This window comes from Mytilus trossulus, chromosome 4, assembly GCF_036588685.1.
Source record: "Mytilus trossulus isolate FHL-02 chromosome 4, PNRI_Mtr1.1.1.hap1, whole genome shotgun sequence".
Taxonomy (NCBI): domain Eukaryota; kingdom Metazoa; phylum Mollusca; class Bivalvia; order Mytilida; family Mytilidae; genus Mytilus; species Mytilus trossulus.
The window spans coordinates 50432588-50454795 of NC_086376.1; the positions used below are offsets into that span (position 1 = coordinate 50432588).

The 22208-nt window shown below is 33.0% G+C and overlaps 1 protein-coding gene across 7 annotated transcripts in view; it reads right to left on the reverse strand.

Moving 5' to 3' along the window:
* Positions 1-3636: 3636 nt before the first annotated feature.
* LOC134715464 (uncharacterized) overlaps positions 3637-22208 on the reverse strand; it is a 134954-nt gene continuing 116382 nt past the window's right edge. For all 7 annotated transcript variants that reach the window (XM_063577643.1, XM_063577647.1, XM_063577645.1 and 4 more), the window contains exons 19-21: positions 10734-10878; positions 10285-10358; positions 3637-4643 (exon numbers count right to left, since the gene is read on the reverse strand). In XM_063577643.1, coding sequence (XP_063433713.1) covers positions 4594-4643; positions 10285-10358; positions 10734-10878 — 269 coding nt within the window. In that variant the 3' untranslated portion in view covers positions 3637-4593. The remainder of the gene's footprint in view (positions 4644-10284; positions 10359-10733; positions 10879-22208) is intronic.

The window sequence follows — 22208 nt, forward strand, 5'->3', positions numbered from 1 at the left end:
ACTATACTGGACAAAGAAAGATAACTCTTATTTAAAAAAATTTGCTATTTCACAATATTGTGAAATTAGATATTTCTTGCCATTGCACAATACTGTGCAATTGAAAAGACTTGCTATTGCACAATACTTAATACAATAATTTTATATCCTGATTTGGACCAACTTGAAAACTGGGCCCATAATCAAAAATCTAAGTACATGTTTAGATTCAGCATATCAAAGAGGCCCAAGAATTTTTGTTAAAATCAAACTTAGTTTAATTTTGGACCCTTTGCACTTTAATTTAGACCAATTTTAAAACTGGACCAAAAATTAAGAATCTACATACACAGTTAGATTTGGCATATCAAAGAACCCCAATTATTCAATTTTTGATGAAATCAAACAATGTTTAATTTTGGACCTCGATTTGGGCCAACTTGAAAACTGGGCCAATAATCAACCAGATGCTTCGCAGGGCGTAGCTTTATACGACCGCAGAGGTTGAACCCTGAACGGTTGGGGCAAGTATGGACACAACATTCAAGCTGGATTCTGCTCTAAATTTGGATTGTGATTAAATAGTTGACACAGCATAGGTTTCTGACACAGAATGAATGTATTCAAATGAACTTAAAATTTTTGTTTTCTCTTAGAGCAATTCACTATGCTGTTGAATAGTAATCCTCTCAAAAAATGTTTGAAGAAATTTTCTTTTTATTTATGAAATTTCAAATGAGAAAAATTGAACCCAATTTTTTATTCACATCCCCCTTTCCCTTATTCCAAAACCAATTTCAATTAAAATATTCTAATGGAGTTTGCAACAATTACTACTCATTAAAATACATCATAAAATATTAAGATGTAAAAAAACTGCTTGTTATCACTGAATGGTAAAGATTATTTAAATTTATCAGTTGGTAGTAAAAAGTGAATATACATTGTATATTGTATATAACAAAGATTTAAGTTGATTCTGGACAAAGAAAGATAACTCCAATTAAAAAAAATTCATGCAGATATTTCTTGCTTACTATACTGGACAAAGAAAGATAACTCTTAATTAAAAAAAAATTTGCTATTTCACAATATTGTGAAATTAGATATTTCTTGCCATTGCACAATACTGTGCAATTGAAAAGACTTGCTATTGCACAATACTTAATATAATAATTTTAGATCCTGATTTGGACCAACTTGAAAACTGGGCCCATAATCAAAAATCTAAGTAATTGTTTAGATTCAGCATATCAAAGAGGCCCAAGAATTTAATTTTTGTTAAAATCAAACTTAGTTTAATTTTGGACCCTTTGCACTTTAATTTAGACCAATTTTAAAACTGGACCAAAAATTGAGAATCTACATACACAGTTAGATTTGGCATATCAAAGAACCCCAATTATTCAATTTTTGATGAAATCAAACAATGTTTAATTTTGGACCTCAATTTGGGCCAACTTGAAAACTGGGCCAATAATCAAAAATCTAAGTACATTTTTAGATTCAGCATATCAAAGAACCCCAAGGTTTCAATTTTTGTTAAAATCAAACTTAGTTTAATTTTGGACCCTTTGGACCTTAATGTAGACCAATTTGAAAACGGGACCAAAAATTAAGAATCTACATACACAGTTAGATTCGGCATATAAAAGAACCCCAATTATTCATTTTTGATGAAATCAAACAAAGTTTAATTTTGGACCCTTTGGGCCCCTTTTTCCTTAACTGTTGGGACCAAAACTCCCAAAATCAATACCAACCTTCCTTTTATAGTCATAAACCTTATGTTTAAATTTCATAGATTTCTATTTACTTATACTAACGCTATGGTGCGAAAACCAAGAAAAATGCTTATTTGGGTCCCTTTTTGGCCCCTAATTCCTAAACTGTTGGGACCGAAACTCCCAAAATCAATACCAACCTTCCTTTTGTGGTCATAAACATTTTGTTTAAATTTCATTGATTTCTATTTACTTTAACTAAAGTTATTGTGCGAAAACCAAGAATATTGCTTATTTGGGCCCTTTTTTGGCCCCTAATTCCTAAACTGTTGAAACCAAAACTCCCAAAATCAATCCCAACCTTTCTTTTGTGGTCATAAACCTTGTGTCAAAATTTCATAGATTTCTATTAACTTAAACTAAAGTTATAGTGCGAAAACCAAGAAAATGCTTATTTGGGCCCTTTTTGGCCCCTAATTCCTAAAATGTTGGGACCAAAACTCCCAAAATCAATACCAGCCTTCCTTTTATGGTCATAAACCTTGTGTTAAAATTTCATAGATTTCTATTCACTTTTACTAAAGTTAGAGTGCGAAAACTAAAAGTATTCGGACGACGACGACGACGACGACGACGCCAACGTGATAGCAATATACGACGAAATTTTTTTCAAAATTTGCGGTCGTATAAAAATCTAAGTACATTTTTAGATTCAGCATATCAAAGAACCCAAAGGTTTCAATTTTTGTTTAAATCAAACTAAGTTTAATTTTGGACCCTTTGGACCTTAATGTAGACCAATTTGAAAACGGGACAAAAAATTAAGAATCTACATACACAGTTAGATTCGGCATATTAAAGAACCCCAATTATTCAATTTTAATGAAATCAAACAAAGTTTAATTTTGGACCCTTTGGGCCCCTTTTTCCTTAACTGTAGGGAACAAAACTCCCAAAATCAATACCAACCTTCCTTTTATAGTCATAAACCTTGTGTTTAAATTTCATAGATTTCTATTTACTTATACTAACGCTATGGTGCGAAAACCAAGAAAAATGCTTATTTGGGTCCCTTTTTGGCCCCTAATTCCTAAACTGTTGGGACCGAAACTCCCAAAATCAATACCAACCTTCCTTTTGTGGTCATAAACATTGTGTTTAAATTTCATTGATTTCTATTTACTTTAACTAAAGTTATTGTGCGAAAACCAAGAATAATGCTTATTTGGGCCCTTTTTTGGCCCCTTATTCCTAAACTGTTGAAACCAAAACTCCCAAAATCAATCCCAACCTTTCTTTTGTGGTCATAAACCTTGTGTCAAAATTTCATAGATTTCTATTAACTTAAACTAAAGTTATAGTGCGAAAACCAAGAAAATGCTTATTTGGGCCCTTTTTGGCCCCTTATTCCTAAAATGTTGGGACCAAAACTCCCAAAATCAATACCAGCCTTCCTTTTATGGTCATAAACCTTGTGTTAAAATTTCATAGATTTCTATTCACTTTTACTAAAGTTAGAGTGCGAAAACTAAAAGTATTAGGACGACGACAACGACGACGACGACAACGACGACGACGACGACGACGCAGACGACGACGCCAACGTGATAGCAATATAAGACGAAATTTTTTTCAAAATTTGCGGTCGTATAATAAAAACTGTCTTTATTATCAAATGTCTTTTTTGAAAAAAGGGTTTTGCATACTATTTACCTGTTTTTACCTGTAATATTGGTGCAAATGAAAGGTTTTAGTATTGGCGCAAATGAAATATGGTTTGTGGGGCAAATGAAATGCCAATTGGCGCAAAAGCAAAGCACTGTTGCTATGACATTAGACATGTTAGACAAACAAAAAATTGTAATTTTGTCGTATTTAGGTATTTCTGTACAAATGGATAGTGTTATAGTTACAAATGTATATATAACAAAGATGAGGAAAATGTAAAGCTTTATTATTTTTGATTGCCAACTTCCTTTACATCAGAAAACTTAATAAGCAAGCTATATAAGTTTTGATTCTAACAATTAAAAATGTTATAAAAATAGATAGATATATAAAATTAACCTCAAAATATCATATTTTTTTAAAAAACAATATACTTCCCAGTACATTGAGAAAAGTTATTATGCAAAATTCTATCATATGCCACTACTGCTTCAATTTATCAAAGTCATTAGTGAAAATTTCGAGTTTGAGCTAGAACTTAGTCAAAGTTCAAGTCAAAGTTATATTTCGATAAACAATGTCATGAGATTGAGTTAAAATGTTGAGTCAAGACACGACATATGAATATTAAAATGTTGCAAGTAAATAGCATCCAGATCTAGACACTAACCTATAAAATTGATAAATTCAATTTTTTATTACTTTAAGTGCATTATGCTTATCAGTACAATAAATAGTACAAACACATTTTTATGCCATAACATGACATATTACATAAGAGAAGCAAATAAATATCAATATATCCTTCCTATGATTAAATACATAAAATTGGAAATTACACAAATAACACAAATCTTTGACATAGTCAGTGCTGAGAAGTTAAAATAATTTGAACGACATTGGGCGCCTATATAATAACATTTACTAAACTGTCTCTGTAAATCTTTATACCATTCACATTGTAATACAAAATGTATTTCCTCTTCAATAGTATTCAAAGCACAAAGAACACAATAAACTATTTTCTGTTTAACCATTTTACTTAATGATGACATCCTACTTCAACAAACAAATCATTAATGTCATATTAGTTTATCTTCTTTATAAAATAACATACACAATAAAAGAGTAAATTTAAAAATTGAATAAAATGAAGCACAAATAAACAGAATGACATTACATTTATCCTTTATCACACTGTTTCATTTAAAACAGTTTAGTTTTAACTTGAGAACATATCCTGAAGCTCTTTCAGTCTTTCTGCATCAGCCTCTGCAAAGAAACAAATAATACGGCTTTTTTTTTTTTAATTCTGTGATTAACATAGAACTGATAACAACTTTTATATAATGAAAAAGCTAGTTTTGGCATGAAAAAAGAGCATTTGTAGTAAATCAGTTATTTCAACATGGAATTAATCCTTAGTTCTCTACAATTGGTTAAATATTACAGGATCTCCATAATTGGGTATCAGGATATCTAAAATTATTATTATTATCTAAGATTATTGTAGACCTCCAAAAATATTTTCTTGATGAATGCTCATCATTTTTGCTACTTATCATTTCTATCTAGTCTTACCCTACCGCATAATCACCACTTCAGGTGTTGGTTCACTTATACTCTTACATTTCTATCTAGGTATAACAGTTAGTAAGGAGTTTATTGAAATAACTTTTGTTAAATCTATTTAAATATAATTTTTGCCATTCACAGTTTCTCTCAAATTTTTACAATTTTAAAGATAATGGCCAGACAGGGAAAATGCATTATGTGAGACAGAAAATTCTATTCATTATGGTTTTTGTTGAGCCTGCGACTTTTGTTGCAGATAGCTTGACATAGGGATAGACCTCATTTCATGGATCAGTGAACAAGGTTAAGTTTTGGTGGTCAAGTCCGTATCTCAGATACTATAAGCAATAGGTCTAGTATATTTGGTGTATGGGAAAAACTAAGGTGCACATGTCCAACTGGCAGGTGTCATCTGACCTTGACCTCATTTTCATGGTTCAGTAGTTATAGTTAAGTTTTTGTGTTTTGGTCTGTTTATGTTATACTGCATGCAATAGGCAGGGGCGTAGCTAAGCATTTTTGATGTGTACACAATGCTGGGGAAGGAAATCATATGGCAGGGCGCTTAAGGCCCCCAGAAGCTCTGGGGTAAATGGTGCAAAATCCTGCATTCTCGCAATTTCCGCGGACTTAAAATTACCTCACAGAAATCTTACTTTCAGGAGAAACAAGTCTTTTTTGAAATAAATAATCAGAGAAAACCAAAGAAACCCATACTGTTGGCTTAACAATTTGATTTTTTTCCTAATGTGTAATGGGTTAAATTGGCTTAATAAGGTTTATTTTATTTGTTTTCTAATCATGCTGAACCCACTTTACATTAGAAAACAAACTAATTTCTAAGCCAACGCTTTGCAACTTAATTGGTATTTTTTTATTGAAAAAATACATAAATAGAAATTCGAATCATATATCTTTATGTTTCATTTTATGAGTGAACAATCAGTGTTTTTCATTTTTTTTTCTCTCAAAGTTAATTCAGATAAATGTCAATTCCCTGATTTCCTTTCTTTTTTTTCTACGAAAGATGTCCAAAAACGTGTCTGCTTTAATTTTTTTCTCTGGGTATATGTTCAAAAGACCGAATCCAGTCTCAGATAAACGATTCGTTAACATTGTACTTCTAAAGTAGTTTTTCACTCGTATCGTGATACTAAAAGACCGTTCTGCCGTTGCCGTCAAGACTGGCATACATGCAAATACATTAAATATCTGAAAGAATATTTTATTTCATCAGTTAATTTGGAATCTTCAGAAAAGATGTCAGGGTGAGGAGGCATAGAAGACATGAGTGACAATTGTGTTTTGACAGTCACTCCCGGAGAACTCAGCCATTTAAAATTATTTGCATCAGCAACAGAATCACGATGGTTTCGTAAATGAAAAGGGAAGTTTTCGGAATGGAATATAGCTAAAAAGTGATCATTATCATATTTGTATATATTTTTTTATTAACTTTATTACTTTAGTTTTATTCTTACTAGATAAACCATATTTTTATTTTTGTGAAATTTTCGATGTGTACGCAACTGCGTTTTTGCGTACGGGTTGCTACGGGCCTGATAGGTCTACTATATTTGGTGTATGGAATGATTGTAAGGTGTGCATGTCTATCTGGCAGGTGTCATTTGACCTTGACCTAATTTTCATGGTTCAGTGGTCAAAGTTAAGTTTTTGAGGTTTGGTCTTTATTCAAATACTTTATGCAATAGGTCAACTATATTTGATGTATGTAAATATTTTATGATCTATATGTCAGTCGTGCAGGTTTAATTTGACCTTGACCTCATTTTCATGGTTCATGGCTCAGTGTTTAGATTTTGTGTTTTTATCTGTTTTTTTCAAACTATAAGCAATAGGTCAACTATATTTGTTGAATGGAAGAATTGTTAGCTGTACATGTCTGCTTGGCATGGTTCAAGTGACCTTGACCTAATTTTCATGGTTCATTGTTTAATGTTTAGTTTTCTTGGTTAATGTTAAGTTTATGTGAAAGTTGTAATAAAGCTTTATATTTAGGAGCATAATATCAATGATTAGTAAAGAAGGGGAGACACTTCAGCGTGTGCACTCTTGTTAAGATATTGGACAATTTTATAGGGACATGCACTTTTACATTTGTGTTCAATTTTAAGCCATGGAAGCCATGTTGGTTGATTGACGAACTAAAAACATGTATTTACTTTATACTAGATACCCCAGTCCATGTTTGACTGAGCTTTTCTTACTTGTTATAGAAAAGAAGATTTTTAAATAGATATTTAAAACTATATAAGTCTGATTCTAACTAAGCAAGACCTTGACCTCTGTTGACTCTTAATCAACGGGCTTTTTTCCTTCCCTAAATCTTACATCAAAATAACATTCATTCAAATTCAAGCAAGGAAAACTCCTGAAATCAATTTTTCGATAATATATACTTTATGTAATAATGACCTTGACCTTTAAATGAATGGGGTTTTCTCCTTCTCTGTATCTAAAATCTGGACTGAAAAAGAAATTAGTTTGTGCTGCCAAAATATTTTAAAGGATTTTGTAACAAGAATGTGTTCATAGTACATGGATGCCCCACTCTCATTATCACTTTCTATGTTCAATGGACTGTTAAAATGGGGTTAAACTCAAATTTGGCATTACAATTAGAAAGATCATATCATAAATGGGAACATGTGTACCGGTACTAAGTTTCAAGTTGTTTAGACTTCAACTTCATCAAAAACTACCATGACCAAAAACTCGAACCTGAAACAGGACAGACAGACTTACAAATGAACGACTATTGTACGGACAAACAAACAGACACACAGACTGGAAAACATAATGCCAAAGTGTAGAAAGCATTTAAAACAGTCAATTCAGATTATTGTTTTATGCAATTTTTTATTACTTTTAAAGGGGCAAATTCATGTTCCCCGATTTGACTCAAATTCTCATATTTTATTTATAACAATGTAAAACATTTGTTCAAACCATCAAAAGTATAATATAAACAATTTACAGGACATGGTCTCAATAAGATGTAGCTTCGTTTCGTTTGAATTTTAGCCATGGCGCCATTCAATTAACTATATTGAGTTGACCTTCTATGACCATATAAGCGATGTAAACATAAACATAGATATGAATAGATTAAGCAACTCGTGGAACTGGATTTTTATATTTCTATTAAATTTTGTATAATAGATTAAAAATTTATGTTTATCATCATCTTAATCTTTAAAAGAATAATTTTGTGTGGATCGAATCAGTTAAACAATTTTTTACCTTTGTTTCACTTTCAATGTTGACGTTCTTTTCCTTTAAATACCCGTACACGGACAATGCTTGTGTTATTCTATCTCTTTCTACGGGGTTAAATTGGAGTTCACATGAATACAGATTAAATGAGGTCGAATTATTCACTTGCAAGTAAATAAGTCATTTTCAATGTTTGTTAGCTTAATTTGACAAAATTGAATCATTTTAGCTAATAAAAGCACAATTATTATTTCACTATTTCACTTTCATTAATGAATGAACCAAAAAAATCATACTTTTGATTTTTTATATATCTGGTAGCTAGTGCACCTTTAAGATTAAATATTTATTCTTTTCAACAAAATTGCTGATTTTTATTTATCAATTAATGTTAAAGTCATATGAAACGAGTGAGTGGTGAAAAATAATGTTTGTCCAATTCTTGAACCAATGCATGTATACATCATAAAATTAGTCCTATGTGCACTATTGTATCATTATTTTCGCAAATATATCATATAATCGTCAATTTTTTCTCTCTCTGTTTGTTATGATTTAACAAATATGGCTGCTCATTAAACCGTGTTTTGAAGCCGAGTTTTACCGATTGTCACCTTATAGTAAACAAATCACAAAAAGCATGGGTATTGAGCACGTGTTTAACATGTATAATCAGATATTTGTTTATTTCAATGACAGATCCATGAGTATTGTGGTCACCGGATTTTTAAGAGGAGGGTTACGCTCGGGTCACTATGCATACGGAAAATATGTCAGCGAATTGCTTCCTAGAAGCAAGCAATTAATGGATCTCCTGTAGTTGGTGATCGCAATACTGGTATACTAATTTTGTACCAGTATTGTGACTTTTTATAAAAAAAAAAAACAATACTGGTACATCACTGATATACCAGTATTGTAGTTGTATTGTTGACTAGACTATATTGAAGATCAAAGGGAGATTAAATTAACTCAAAAAGAGTATAGAGGATAATTGTGAAATCAATTAACAACCAGTTAAAAGTCATTACTATACTTGCAAAATAAAATAAAAGCTTATTATTATCCAAGTAATTATTTTATAAATTCAAGAAAATTATTACACTCTTGTATTAAAACACTGTAAATTCAGCATTTTCATGTATGCCATATCATATTTTGACAGATATTTTAATACATGTATACATGAATGTTAAGGGTTGAAGCAGTTGATTCAGAACCATGGACAATGTATATCTACTGGTACAAATACTTATACTAGACAAGCACTCTGATAGTAAGAGAGCTGTACAGATGCTATCTGAAAAAAGCTTGTAATCTAGTAAGCATAAGAGGGTGTCCACAATACATAAATACCAATATAGGAAGGTAGAGGGGTTGCAGAAATCACATCAGAATAAGAAGTAGACAATACCAATGCTGATGATACGGAAGCTATCACAGCATTAATGTCAATATAAAATTCACTAAGATATAAAGTGAGAGCTGAAAAAAACCAAACAGAAAGTAAAGAGTTTGTTAAAATGCTGAGACAGTTCCATTAAGAAAAATCAATCAGTAGATTTAAAACTTTACATTATGACAATCACAGTCTACCATCAATGGCATCATCAGTTAAACACAATCATTCCTAATAAAATTGTCATGTCATATGTTAATTTCATTATGTAATATGTGACACTTTTAATAAATGATTAATTACCTATATTGTTTATTTAAAAAAAAAAGCACAATACTGGTACAATACTGGAATACAATACTGGTACAAAATTTTTATACCAGTATTGTGGACAATACTGGTATACCAGTATTGCGATCACCAACTACAGGAGATCCCAATTAATAATAAGTAAACTTCTTCTAAATGTGGACTAATTAAAGAATTTTCCTCATAAAAAAGTACATGTACATAAGTTGTATAATGAAAACTATCCATTTAGTTTTAAAAAACATTTGCATATTTTTTTTTAATTTGAGGTTTCTTATGACTTTAAGACTTCTATGAAGTAAATGATTCAAATGGTTGCAGTTGATAAAAAAGCAAAAGATACCGAAGGGATATCATATCTAGAAATTTAAAAAGTTCAACCATATAACATACCTATTCTCCTCACTTGTCTCCTATGATGTTTGTCTATTCGTCTCTGTTCCATTTTCTCAAATACTACTCTTTCACTAAAACAAAATTGCTGGATTAAAATAATTTCTCTATCTTTATGTGGAACTCAGAAACATATTATTCCCCTAAAACTCGTCCAGTCCCCACAAAGTGTTCATATGATATCATTTGTGCCTATACATGGTCTATAGCTTGTATAGGATCATGAAACTTGTCCTTTTCATAACTCCAAACCATCTTCATTTATTTTATGTATGTTTGTTTAGTAGTAGGATGTGGACTCAGGAGAAGATGTAAATGTGGTCTGTTGTTATGTGGGGTATTTCAAGAATTATTTATCATGCTTATATCCCTTTTATATATTGTTGTTAACTGTTGTCAATAAAACTAAGAAACTTATGACCTTCCAAAATAAAACCTAAGAAACTTACTTATGATCTTCAAAATCAATAACCACTGTGCCTTTACCATTCCTTTTGATGAAGGTCTGTTCAAGCTTAGCCTGCGTATCTGTATCATATGTTCTCCATGTTCCATCATTTTCTTGATACTGCCATACAAAACAGATTTGTTCCTCTGAAAATTAATATTTTCATTAATTGCCGTCAATGTTATAATTTTAATAATGTAAGAACCTTGAAATTTGATTGGTTAATAACCCTAGCTAAATGTTTTTCATCCAGAAATGAAAAAAGTAGTATTTTTCTCACAGCAATCAACCAAAGCTTAATGTTTTTCTTCTGAAGATAAAAAAAATAATATTTAAGGTGGCACCAAACCTTGACTAAAATAAATTTGACTAGTTTAATTTTATTAAATTTTGACAAAATATTCACCTTGACCCTTTGACAAAACTATAAAAATTTCAAACTTGAGGTTCTAAAGAGCCTGTGCATATAAAACAAAGGATGAGATGAATTCATGTCAAAATTGTATTTTGGTGATGGTGATGTGTTTGTAGATATTACTTTGCTTGCCTGATAAGTCTGAAATTGCAGGGCAGATAGAACTTGACATTATAAACAATTTTATCTCATCAGATTTGCTCTAAATGCTTTGGGTTTAGAGAGATGATAAAAAAACTGCATTTTACCCTTATGTGCTATTTTTAGCCAAATTAAACCAAACTTGGCCACAATCATCATTTAGGTATCTAGTTAAAACTAGAGGCTCTCAAGAGCATGTATTGCTCACCTGACTCTACTTTGGTTTTTGAAATCATATAAAAAAAGATAAAATTTGGCTACAAAGTAACAACACTTGGTCAGTACCTCCCTCATAAGGAACATTCATGCTATGTTTGGTTTCATTCCATTCAGTGGTTCTCTAACAGAAGACTTTTGTATGTTAATCCCATTGGGTTCTATGTTAAATAAGTCCCCCGCTGACGGCCATCTTGGATGATTGATCGGCTACAAAGTAACAACACTTGGTCAACACCGCATAAGGAACATTTATACTATGTTTGGTGTCATTCCATTCAGTTGTTCTCTTAAAGAAGTCATTTGTATGCATTTACCATAAGGTCCTATGTTAAACTAAGTCCCACGCTGGCAGCCATCTTGAATGATGGATCGGTTACAAAGTAACAACAAAGTAACACTTGGTCAGCACCTCATAAGAAACATTCATGCCATGTTTGGTTTCATTCCATTCATTAGTTTTCTGGAAGAAGTTCAAAATGTAGAAAGTTAACGACGACGGATGACAAACAAAGGACATCAAGTGATGAGAAAAGCAAAAAATGTATCCGGTGACCCGGTCAACCAACCAAGATGGCTGCCATGGTTTAAAATAGAACACAGGGGTAAAATGTAGATTTTGGCTTGTTAAAGTAATTAAATTATGAAAACCATCCTAGCATTTTAGCTATGCCTATCAGAACATTAAGTCTAGAGATAGACTGACCCCCTGTCCCTTAGTTCCAGCACATACGAGTTAGCTCCCCCTTATGCTTTCGATGGACCTTGGTGACAGATATTATTGTGTCTGGGACAACACCAATGATGCCCAACAGATAGAAAGTCTTATTTTAAAATACCCAAAGTTGAGCATGGGAGCATAAAAAAGTCATATTTTAAAGTACACAAAGTTGAGCATGGGAGCACATAAATTTAGGGTCCACTGTAGGACTACTTCTTGTACAACTCAATACTCCACAAATGACTTTGTTCAACTATTCCAAAAGAGCCTTTCTTTATAAAAACCAAAACCCTGGCCACATGCACACCTCCAATATATGTCCAAACCGTTAAAGTACCAAAGTGAAAACTTCCTAACATTCAAACTGTAGGAGAAATTATCCAAAAATGCTTTGCACCTCTTATGCAAGAATATACTAGTGAAATGTTCAATCATTTTTTTTATTTCATGGAGAAAACAAATTTGTTCAGAAGAAAAGTGATTTTTTCTCCTCTCTTCATTAAAATGATGACTGAATATAAATTGCTATACAGTTATGTAAACTTTAATGGTCCTACATCCTCTGGATACTTATACTTTTGTTATGTAAAATTTAATGGTCCTACATCCTCTGGATACTTATACTTTTGTGATGGGCACTTTAATGGTCCTACATCCTCTGGATACTTATACTTTTGTTATGGACACTTTAATGGTCCTACATCCTCTGGATACTTATACTTTTGTTATGGACACTTTAATGGTCCTACATCCTCTGGATACTTATACTTTTGTTATGGACACTTTAATGGTCCTACATCCTCTGGATACTTATACTTTTGTTATGGACACTTTAATGGTCCTACAACCTCTGGATACTTATACTTTTGTTATGGACACTTTAATGGTCCTACATCCTCTGGTCGTCTGGATACTTATACTTTTGTTATGGACACTTTAATGGTCCTACATCCTCTGGATACTTATACTTTTAGTCCTACATCCTCTGGATACTTATACTTTTGTTATGGGCACTTAATAGTCCTACATCCTCTGGATACTTATACTTTTGTTATGGACACTTTAATGGTCATACATCCTCTGGATACTTATACATTTGGTATGGACACTTTAATGGTCCTACATCCTCTGGATACTTATACTTTTGTTAAGGACACTTTAATGGTCCTACATCCTCTGGATACTTATACTTTTGTTAAGGACACTGTAATGGTCCTACATCCTCTGGATACTTATACATTTGTTATGGACACTTTAATGGTCCTACATCTTCTGGATACTTATACTTTTGTTATGGACACTTTAATGGTCCTACACCCTTTGGATACTTATACTTTTGTTATGGCCACTTTAATGGTCCTACATCCTCTGGATACTTATAATTTTGTTATGGCCACTTTAATGGTCCTACATCCTCTGGATACTTATACTTGTGTTATGGCCACTGTAATGGTCCTACATCCTCTGGATACTTATACATTTGTTATGGCCACTTTAATGGTCCTACATCCTCTGGATACTTATACTTTTGTTATGGACACTTTAATGGTCCTACATCCTCTGGATACTTATACTTTTGTTATGGACACTTTAATGGTCATACATCCTCTGGATACTTATACATTTGTTATGGACACTTTAATGGTCCTACATCCTCTGGATACTTATACTTTTGTTATGGACACTTCAATGGTCCTACATCCTCTGGATACTTATACATTTGTTAAGGACACTTTAATGGTCCTACATCTTCTGGATACTTATACTTTTGGTCCTACATCCTCTGGATACTCATACTTTTGTTATGGACACTTTAAAGGTCCTACATCCTCTGGATACTTATACTTTTGTTATGGACACTTTAATGGTCCTACATCCTCTGGATACTTATACTTTTGTTATGGACACTTTAATGGTCCTACATCCTCTGGATACTTATACTTTTGTTATGGAAACTTTAATGGTCCTACATCCTCTGGATACTTATACTTTTAGTCCTACATCCTCTGGATACTTATACTTTTGTTATGGGCACTTAAATGGTCCTAAATCCTCTGGATACTTATACTTTTGTTATGGACGCTTTAATGGTCCTACATCCTTTGGATACTTATACTTTTGTTATGGCCACTTTAATGGTCCTACATCCTCTGGATACTTATAATTTTGTTATGGGCACTTTAATGGTCCTACATCCTCTGGATACTTATACTTGTGTTATGGACACTTAAATGGTCCTAAATCCTCTGGATACTTATACTTTTGTTATGGACACTTTAATGGTCCTACATCATCTGGATACTTATACTTTTGTTATGGACACTTTAATGGTCCTACATCCTCTGGATACTTATACTTTTGTTATGGACATTTTAATGGTCCTACATCCTCTGGATACTTATAGTTTTAGTCCTACATCCTCTGGATACTTATACTTTTGTTATGGACACTTTAATGGTCCTACATCCTCTGGATACTTATACTTTTGTTATGGACACTTTAATGGTCCTACATCATCTGGATACTTATACTTTTGTTATGGACACTTTAATGGTCCTACATCCTCTGGATACTTATACTTTTGTTATGGACATTTTAATGGTCCTACATCCTCTGGATACTTATACTTTTAGTCCTACATCCTCTGGATACTTATACTTTTGTTATGGACACTTTAATGGTCCTACATCCTCTGGATACTTATACTTTTGTTATGGACACTTTAATGGTCCTACATCCTCTGGATACTTATACTTTTGTTATGGACACTTTAATGGTCCTTCATCCTCTGGATACTTATACTTTTGTTATGGACACTTTAATGGTCCTACATCCTCTGGATACTTATAATTTTGTTATGGGCACTTTAATGGTCCTACATCCTCTGGATATTAATTCTTTTGTTATGGACACTTTAATGGTCCTACATCCTCTGGATACTTATACTTTTGTTATGGACACTTAAATAGTCCTACACCCTCTGGATACTTATACTTTTGTTATGGACACTTAAATAGTCCTACATCCTCTGGATACTTATACTTTTGTTATGGACACTTAAATGGTCGTGCATCCTTTGGATACTTATACTTTTATTATGGGCACTTTAATGGTCCTACATCCTCTGGATACTTATACTTTTGTTATGGACACTTTAATGGTCCGACATCCTCTGGATACTTATACTTTTGTTATGGGCACTTTAATGGTCCTACATCCTCTGGATACTTATACTTTTGTTATGGACACTTTAATGGTCATACATCCTCTGGATACTTATATTTTTGTTATGGACACTTTAATGGTCCTACATCCTCTGGATACTTATACTTTTGTTATGGACACTTTAATGGTCCTACATCCTCTGGATACTTATACTTTTGTTATGGACACTTTAATGGTCCTACATCCTCTGGATACTTATACTTTTGTTATGGACACTTTAATGGTCCTACATCCTCTAGATACTTATACTTTTGTTATGGACACTTAAATGGTACTACATCCTCTGGATACTTATACTTTTGTTATGGACACTTTAATGGTCCTACATCCTCTGGATACTTATACTTTTGTTATGGACACTTTAATGGTCCTACATCCTCTGGATACTTATACTTTTGTTATGGACACTTTAATGGTCCTACATCCTCTGGATACTTATACTTTTGTTATGGACACTTTAATGGTGCTACAATCTCTGGATACGTATACGTTTGTTATTGGCACTCTAATGGTCCTACATCCTCTGGATACTTATATTTTTGTTATGTATACTTTAATGGTCCTACATCCTCTGGATACTTATACTTTTGTTATGGACACTTTAATGGTCCTACATCCTCTGGATACTTATACTTTTGTTATGTAAACTTTAATGGTCCTACATCCTTTGGATACTTATACTTTTGTTATGGGCACTTTAATGGTCCTACATCCTCTGGATACTTATACTTTTGTTATGGACACTTTAATGGTCCTACATCCTCTGGATACTTATACTTTTGTTATGGACACTTTAATGGTCCTACATCCTCTGGATACTTATACTTTTGTTATGTAAACTTTAATGGTCCTACATCCTTTGGATACTTATACTTTTGTTATGGACACTTTAATGGTCCTACATCCTCTGGATACCTATACTTTTGTTATGGACACTTTAAAGGTCCTACATCCTCTGGATATTTATACTTTTGTTATGGACACTTTAATGGTCCTACATCCTCTGGATACTTATACTTTTGTTATGGACACTTTAATGGTCCTACATCCTCTGGATACTTATACTTTTGTTATGGACACTTTAATGGTCCTTCATCCTCTGGATACTTATACTTTTGTTATGGACACTTTAATGGTCCTACATCCTCTGGATACTTATAATTTTGTTATGGGCACTTTAATGGTCCTACATCCTCTGGATATTAATTCTTTTGTTATGGACACTTTAATGGTCCTACATCCTCTGGATACTTATACTTTTGTTATGGACACTTAAATAGTCCTACACCCTCTGGATACTTATACTTTTGTTATGGACACTTAAATAGTCCTACATCCTCTGGATACTTATACTTTTGTTATGGACACTTAAATGGTCGTGCATCCTTTGGATACTTATACTTTTATTATGGGCACTTTAATGGTCCTACATCCTCTGGATACTTATACTTTTGTTATGGACACTTTAATGGTCCGACATCCTCTGGATACTTATACTTTTGTTATGGGCACTTTAATGGTCCTACATCCTCTGGATACTTATACTTTTGTTATGGACACTTTAATGGTCATACATCCTCTGGATACTTATATTTTTGTTATGGACACTTTAATGGTCCTACATCCTCTGGATACTTATACTTTTGTTATGGACACTTTAATGGTCCTACATCCTCTGGATACTTATACTTTTGTTATGGACACTTTAATGGTCCTACATCCTCTGGATACTTATACTTTTGTTATGGACACTTTAATGGTCCTACATCCTCTAGATACTTATACTTTTGTTATGGACACTTAAATGGTACTACATCCTCTGGATACTTATACTTTTGTTATGGACACTTTAATGGTCCTACATCCTCTGGATACTTATACTTTTGTTATGGACACTTTAATGGTCCTACATCCTCTGGATACTTATACTTTTGTTATGGACACTTTAATGGTCCTACATCCTCTGGATACTTATACTTTTGTTATGGACACTTTAATGGTGCTACAATCTCTGGATACGTATACGTTTGTTATTGGCACTCTAATGGTCCTACATCCTCTGGATACTTATATTTTTGTTATGTATACTTTAATGGTCCTACATCCTCTGGATACTTATACTTTTGTTATGGACACTTTAATGGTCCTACATCCTCTGGATACTTATACTTTTGTTATGTAAACTTTAATGGTCCTACATCCTTTGGATACTTATACTTTTGTTATGGGCACTTTAATGGTCCTACATCCTCTGGATACTTATACTTTTGTTATGGACACTTTAATGGTCCTACATCCTCTGGATACTTATACTTTTGTTATGGACACTTTAATGGTCCTACATCCTCTGGATACTTATACTTTTGTTATGTAAACTTTAATGGTCCTACATCCTTTGGATACTTATACTTTTGTTATGGACACTTTAATGGTCCTACATCCTCTGGATACCTATACTTTTGTTATGGACACTTTAAAGGTCCTACATCCTCTGGATATTTATACTTTTGTTATGGACACTTTAATGGTCCTACATCCTCTGGATACTTATACATTTGTTATGGACACTTTAATGGTCCTACATCCTTTGGATACTTATACTTTTGTTATGTACACTTTAATGGTCCTACATCCTCTGGATACTTTTACTTTTGTTATGGACACTTTAATGGTCCTACATCCTCTGGATACTTATACATTTGTTATGGACACTTTTATGGTCCTACATCCTCTGCATACTTATACTTTTGTTATGGACACTTTAATGGTCATACATCCTCTGGATACTTATATTTTTGTTATGTAAACTTTAATGGTCCTACATCCTCTAGATACTTATACTTTTGTTATGGACACTTTAATGGTCCTACATCCTCTGGATATTTATACTTTTGTTATGGACACTTTAATGGTCCTACATCCTCTGGATACTTATACATTTGTTATGGACACTTTTATGGTCCTACATCCTCTGGATACTTATATTTTTGTTATGTAAACTTTAATGGTCCTACATCCTCTAGATACTTATACTTTTGTTACGGACACTTTAATGGTCCTACATCCTCTGGATACTTATACTTTTGTTATGGACACTTTAATGGTCCTACATCCTCTGGATACTTATACTTTTGTTATGGAAACTTTAATGGTCCTACATCCTCTGGATACTTATACTTTTAGTCCTACATCCTCTGGATACTTATACTTTTGTTATGGGCACTTAAATGGTCCTAAATCCTCTGGATACTTATACTTTTGTTATGGACGCTTTAATGGTCCTACATCCTCTGGATACTTATAATTTTGTTATGGGCACTTTAATGGTCCTACATCCTCTGGATACTTATACTTGTGTTATGGACACTTAAATGGTCCTAAATCCTCTGGATACTTATACTTTTGTTATGGACACTTTAATGGTCCTACATCCTCTGGATACTTATACTTTTGTTATGGGCACTTAATAGTCCTACATCCTCTGGATACTTATACTTTTGTTATGGACACTTTAATGGTCATACATCCTCTGGATACTTATACATTTGGTATGGACACTTTAATGGTCCTACATCCTCTGGATACTTATACTTTTGTTAAGGACACTTTAATGGTCCTACATCCTCTGGATACTTATACTTTTGTTAAGGACACTGTAATGGTCCTACATCCTCTGGATACTTATACATTTGTTATGGACACTTTAATGGTCCTACATCTTCTGGATACTTATACTTTTGTTATGGACACTTTAATTGTCCTACACCCTTTGGATACTTATACTTTTGTTATGGCCACTTTAATGGTCCTACATCCTCTGGATACTTATAATTTTGTTATGGGCACTTTAATGGTCCTACATCCTCTGGATACTTATACTTGTGTTATGGCCACTGTAATGGTCCTACATCCTCTGGATACTTATACATTTGTTATGGCCACTTTAATGGTCCTACATCCTCTGGATACTTATACTTTTGTTATGGACACTTTAATGGTCCTACATCCTCTGGATACTTATACTTTTGTTATGGACACTTTAATGGTCATACATCCTCTGGATACTTATACATTTGTTATGGACACTTTAATGGTCCTACATCCTCTGGATACTTATACTTTTGTTATGGACACTTCAATGGTCCTACATCCTCTGGATACTTATACATTTGTTAAGGACACTTTAATGGTCCTACATCTTCTGGATACTTATACTTTTGGTCCTACATCCTCTGGATACTCATACTTTTGTTATGGACACTTTAAAGGTCCTACATCCTCTGGATACTTATACTTTTGTTATGGACACTTTAATGGTCCTACATCCTCTGGATACTTATACTTTTGTTATGGACACTTTAATGGTCCTACATCCTCTGGATACTTATACTTTTGTTATGGAAACTTTAATGGTCCTACATCCTCTGGATACTTATACTTTTAGTCCTACATCCTCTGGATACTTATACTTTTGTTATGGGCACTTAAATGGTCCTAAATCCTCTGGATACTTATACTTTTGTTATGGACGCTTTAATGGTCCTACATCCTTTGGATACTTATACTTTTGTTATGGCCACTTTAATGGTCCTACATCCTCTGGATACTTATAATTTTGTTATGGGCACTTTAATGGTCCTACATCCTCTGGATACTTATACTTGTGTTATGGACACTTAAATGGTCCTAAATCCTCTGGATACTTATACTTTTGTTATGGACACTTTAATGGTCCTACATCATCTGGATACTTATACTTTTGTTATGGACACTTTAATGGTCCTACATCCTCTGGATACTTATACTTTTGTTATGGACATTTTAATGGTCCTACATCCTCTGGATACTTATACTTTTGTTATGGACACTTTAATGGTCATACATCCTCTGGATACTTATATTTTTGTTATGGACACTTTAATGGTCCTACATCCTCTGGATACTTATACTTTTGTTATGGACACTTTAATGGTCCTACATCCTCTGGATACTTATACTTTTGTTATGGACACTTTAATGGTCCTACATCCTCTGGATACTTATACTTTTGTTATGGACACTTTAATGGTCCTACATCCTCTAGATACTTATACTTTTGTTATGGACACTTAAATGGTACTACATCCTCTGGATACTTATACTTTTGTTATGGACACTTTAATGGTCCTACATCCTCTGGATACTTATACTTTTGTTATGGACACTTTAATGGTCCTACATCCTCTGGATACTTATACTTTTGTTATGGACACTTTAATGGTCCTACATCCTCTGGATACTTATACTTTTGTTATGGACACTTTAATGGTGCTACAATCTCTGGATACTTATACGTTTGTTATTGGCACTCTAATGGTCCTACATCCTCTGGATACTTATATTTTTGTTATGTATACTTTAATGGTCCTACATCCTCTGGATACTTATACTTTTGTTATGGACACTTTAATGGTCCTACATCCTCTGGATACTTATACTTTTGTTATGTAAACTTTAATGGTCCTACATCCTTTGGATACTTATACTTTTGTTATGGGCACTTTAATGGTCCTACATCCTCTGGATACTTATACTTTTGTTATGGACACTTTAATGGTCCTACATCCTCTGGATACTTATACTTTTGTTATGGACACTTTAATGGTCCTACATCCTCTGGATACCTATACTTTTGTTATGGACACTTTAAAGGTCCTACATCCTCTGGATACTTATACTTTTGTTATGGACACTTTAATGGTCCTACATCCTCTTGATACTTATACTTTCGTTATGGACACTTTAATGGTCCTACATCCTCTGGATACTTATACTTTTGTTATGGACACTTTAATGGTCCTACATCCTCTGGATACTTATACTTTTGTTATGGACACTTTAATGGTCCTACATCCTCTGGATACTTATACTTTTGTTATGGACACTTTAATGGTCCTTCATCCTCTGGATACTTATACTTTTGTTATGGACACTTTAATGGTCCTACATCCTCTGGATACTTATAATTTTGTTATGGGCACTTTAATGGTCCTACATCCTCTGGATATTAATTCTTTTGTTATGGACACTTTAATGGTCCTACATCCTCTGGATACTTATACTTTTGTTATGGACACTTAAATAGTCCTACACCCTCTGGATACTTATACTTTTGTTATGGACACTTAAATAGTCCTACATCCTCTGGATACTTATACTTTTGTTATGGACACTTAAATGGTCGTGCATCCTTTGGATACTTATACTTTTATTATGGGCACTTTAATGGTCCTACATCCTCTGGATACTTATACTTTTGTTATGGACACTTTAATGGTCCGACATCCTCTGGATACTTATACTTTTGTTATGGGCACTTTAATGGTCCTACATCCTCTGGATACTTATACTTTTGTTATGGACACTTTAATGGTCATACATCCTCTGGATACTTATATTTTTGTTATGGACACTTTAATGGTCCTACATCCTCTGGATACTTATACTTTTGTTATGGACACTTTAATGGTCCTACATCCTCTGGATACTTATACTTTTGTTATGGACACTTTAATGGTCCTACATCCTCTGGATACTTATACTTTTGTTATGGACACTTTAATGGTCCTACATCCTCTAGATACTTATACTTTTGTTATGGACACTTAAATGGTACTACATCCTCTGGATACTTATACTTTTGTTATGGACACTTTAATGGTCCTACATCCTCTGGATACTTATACTTTTGTTATGGACACTTTAATGGTCCTACATCC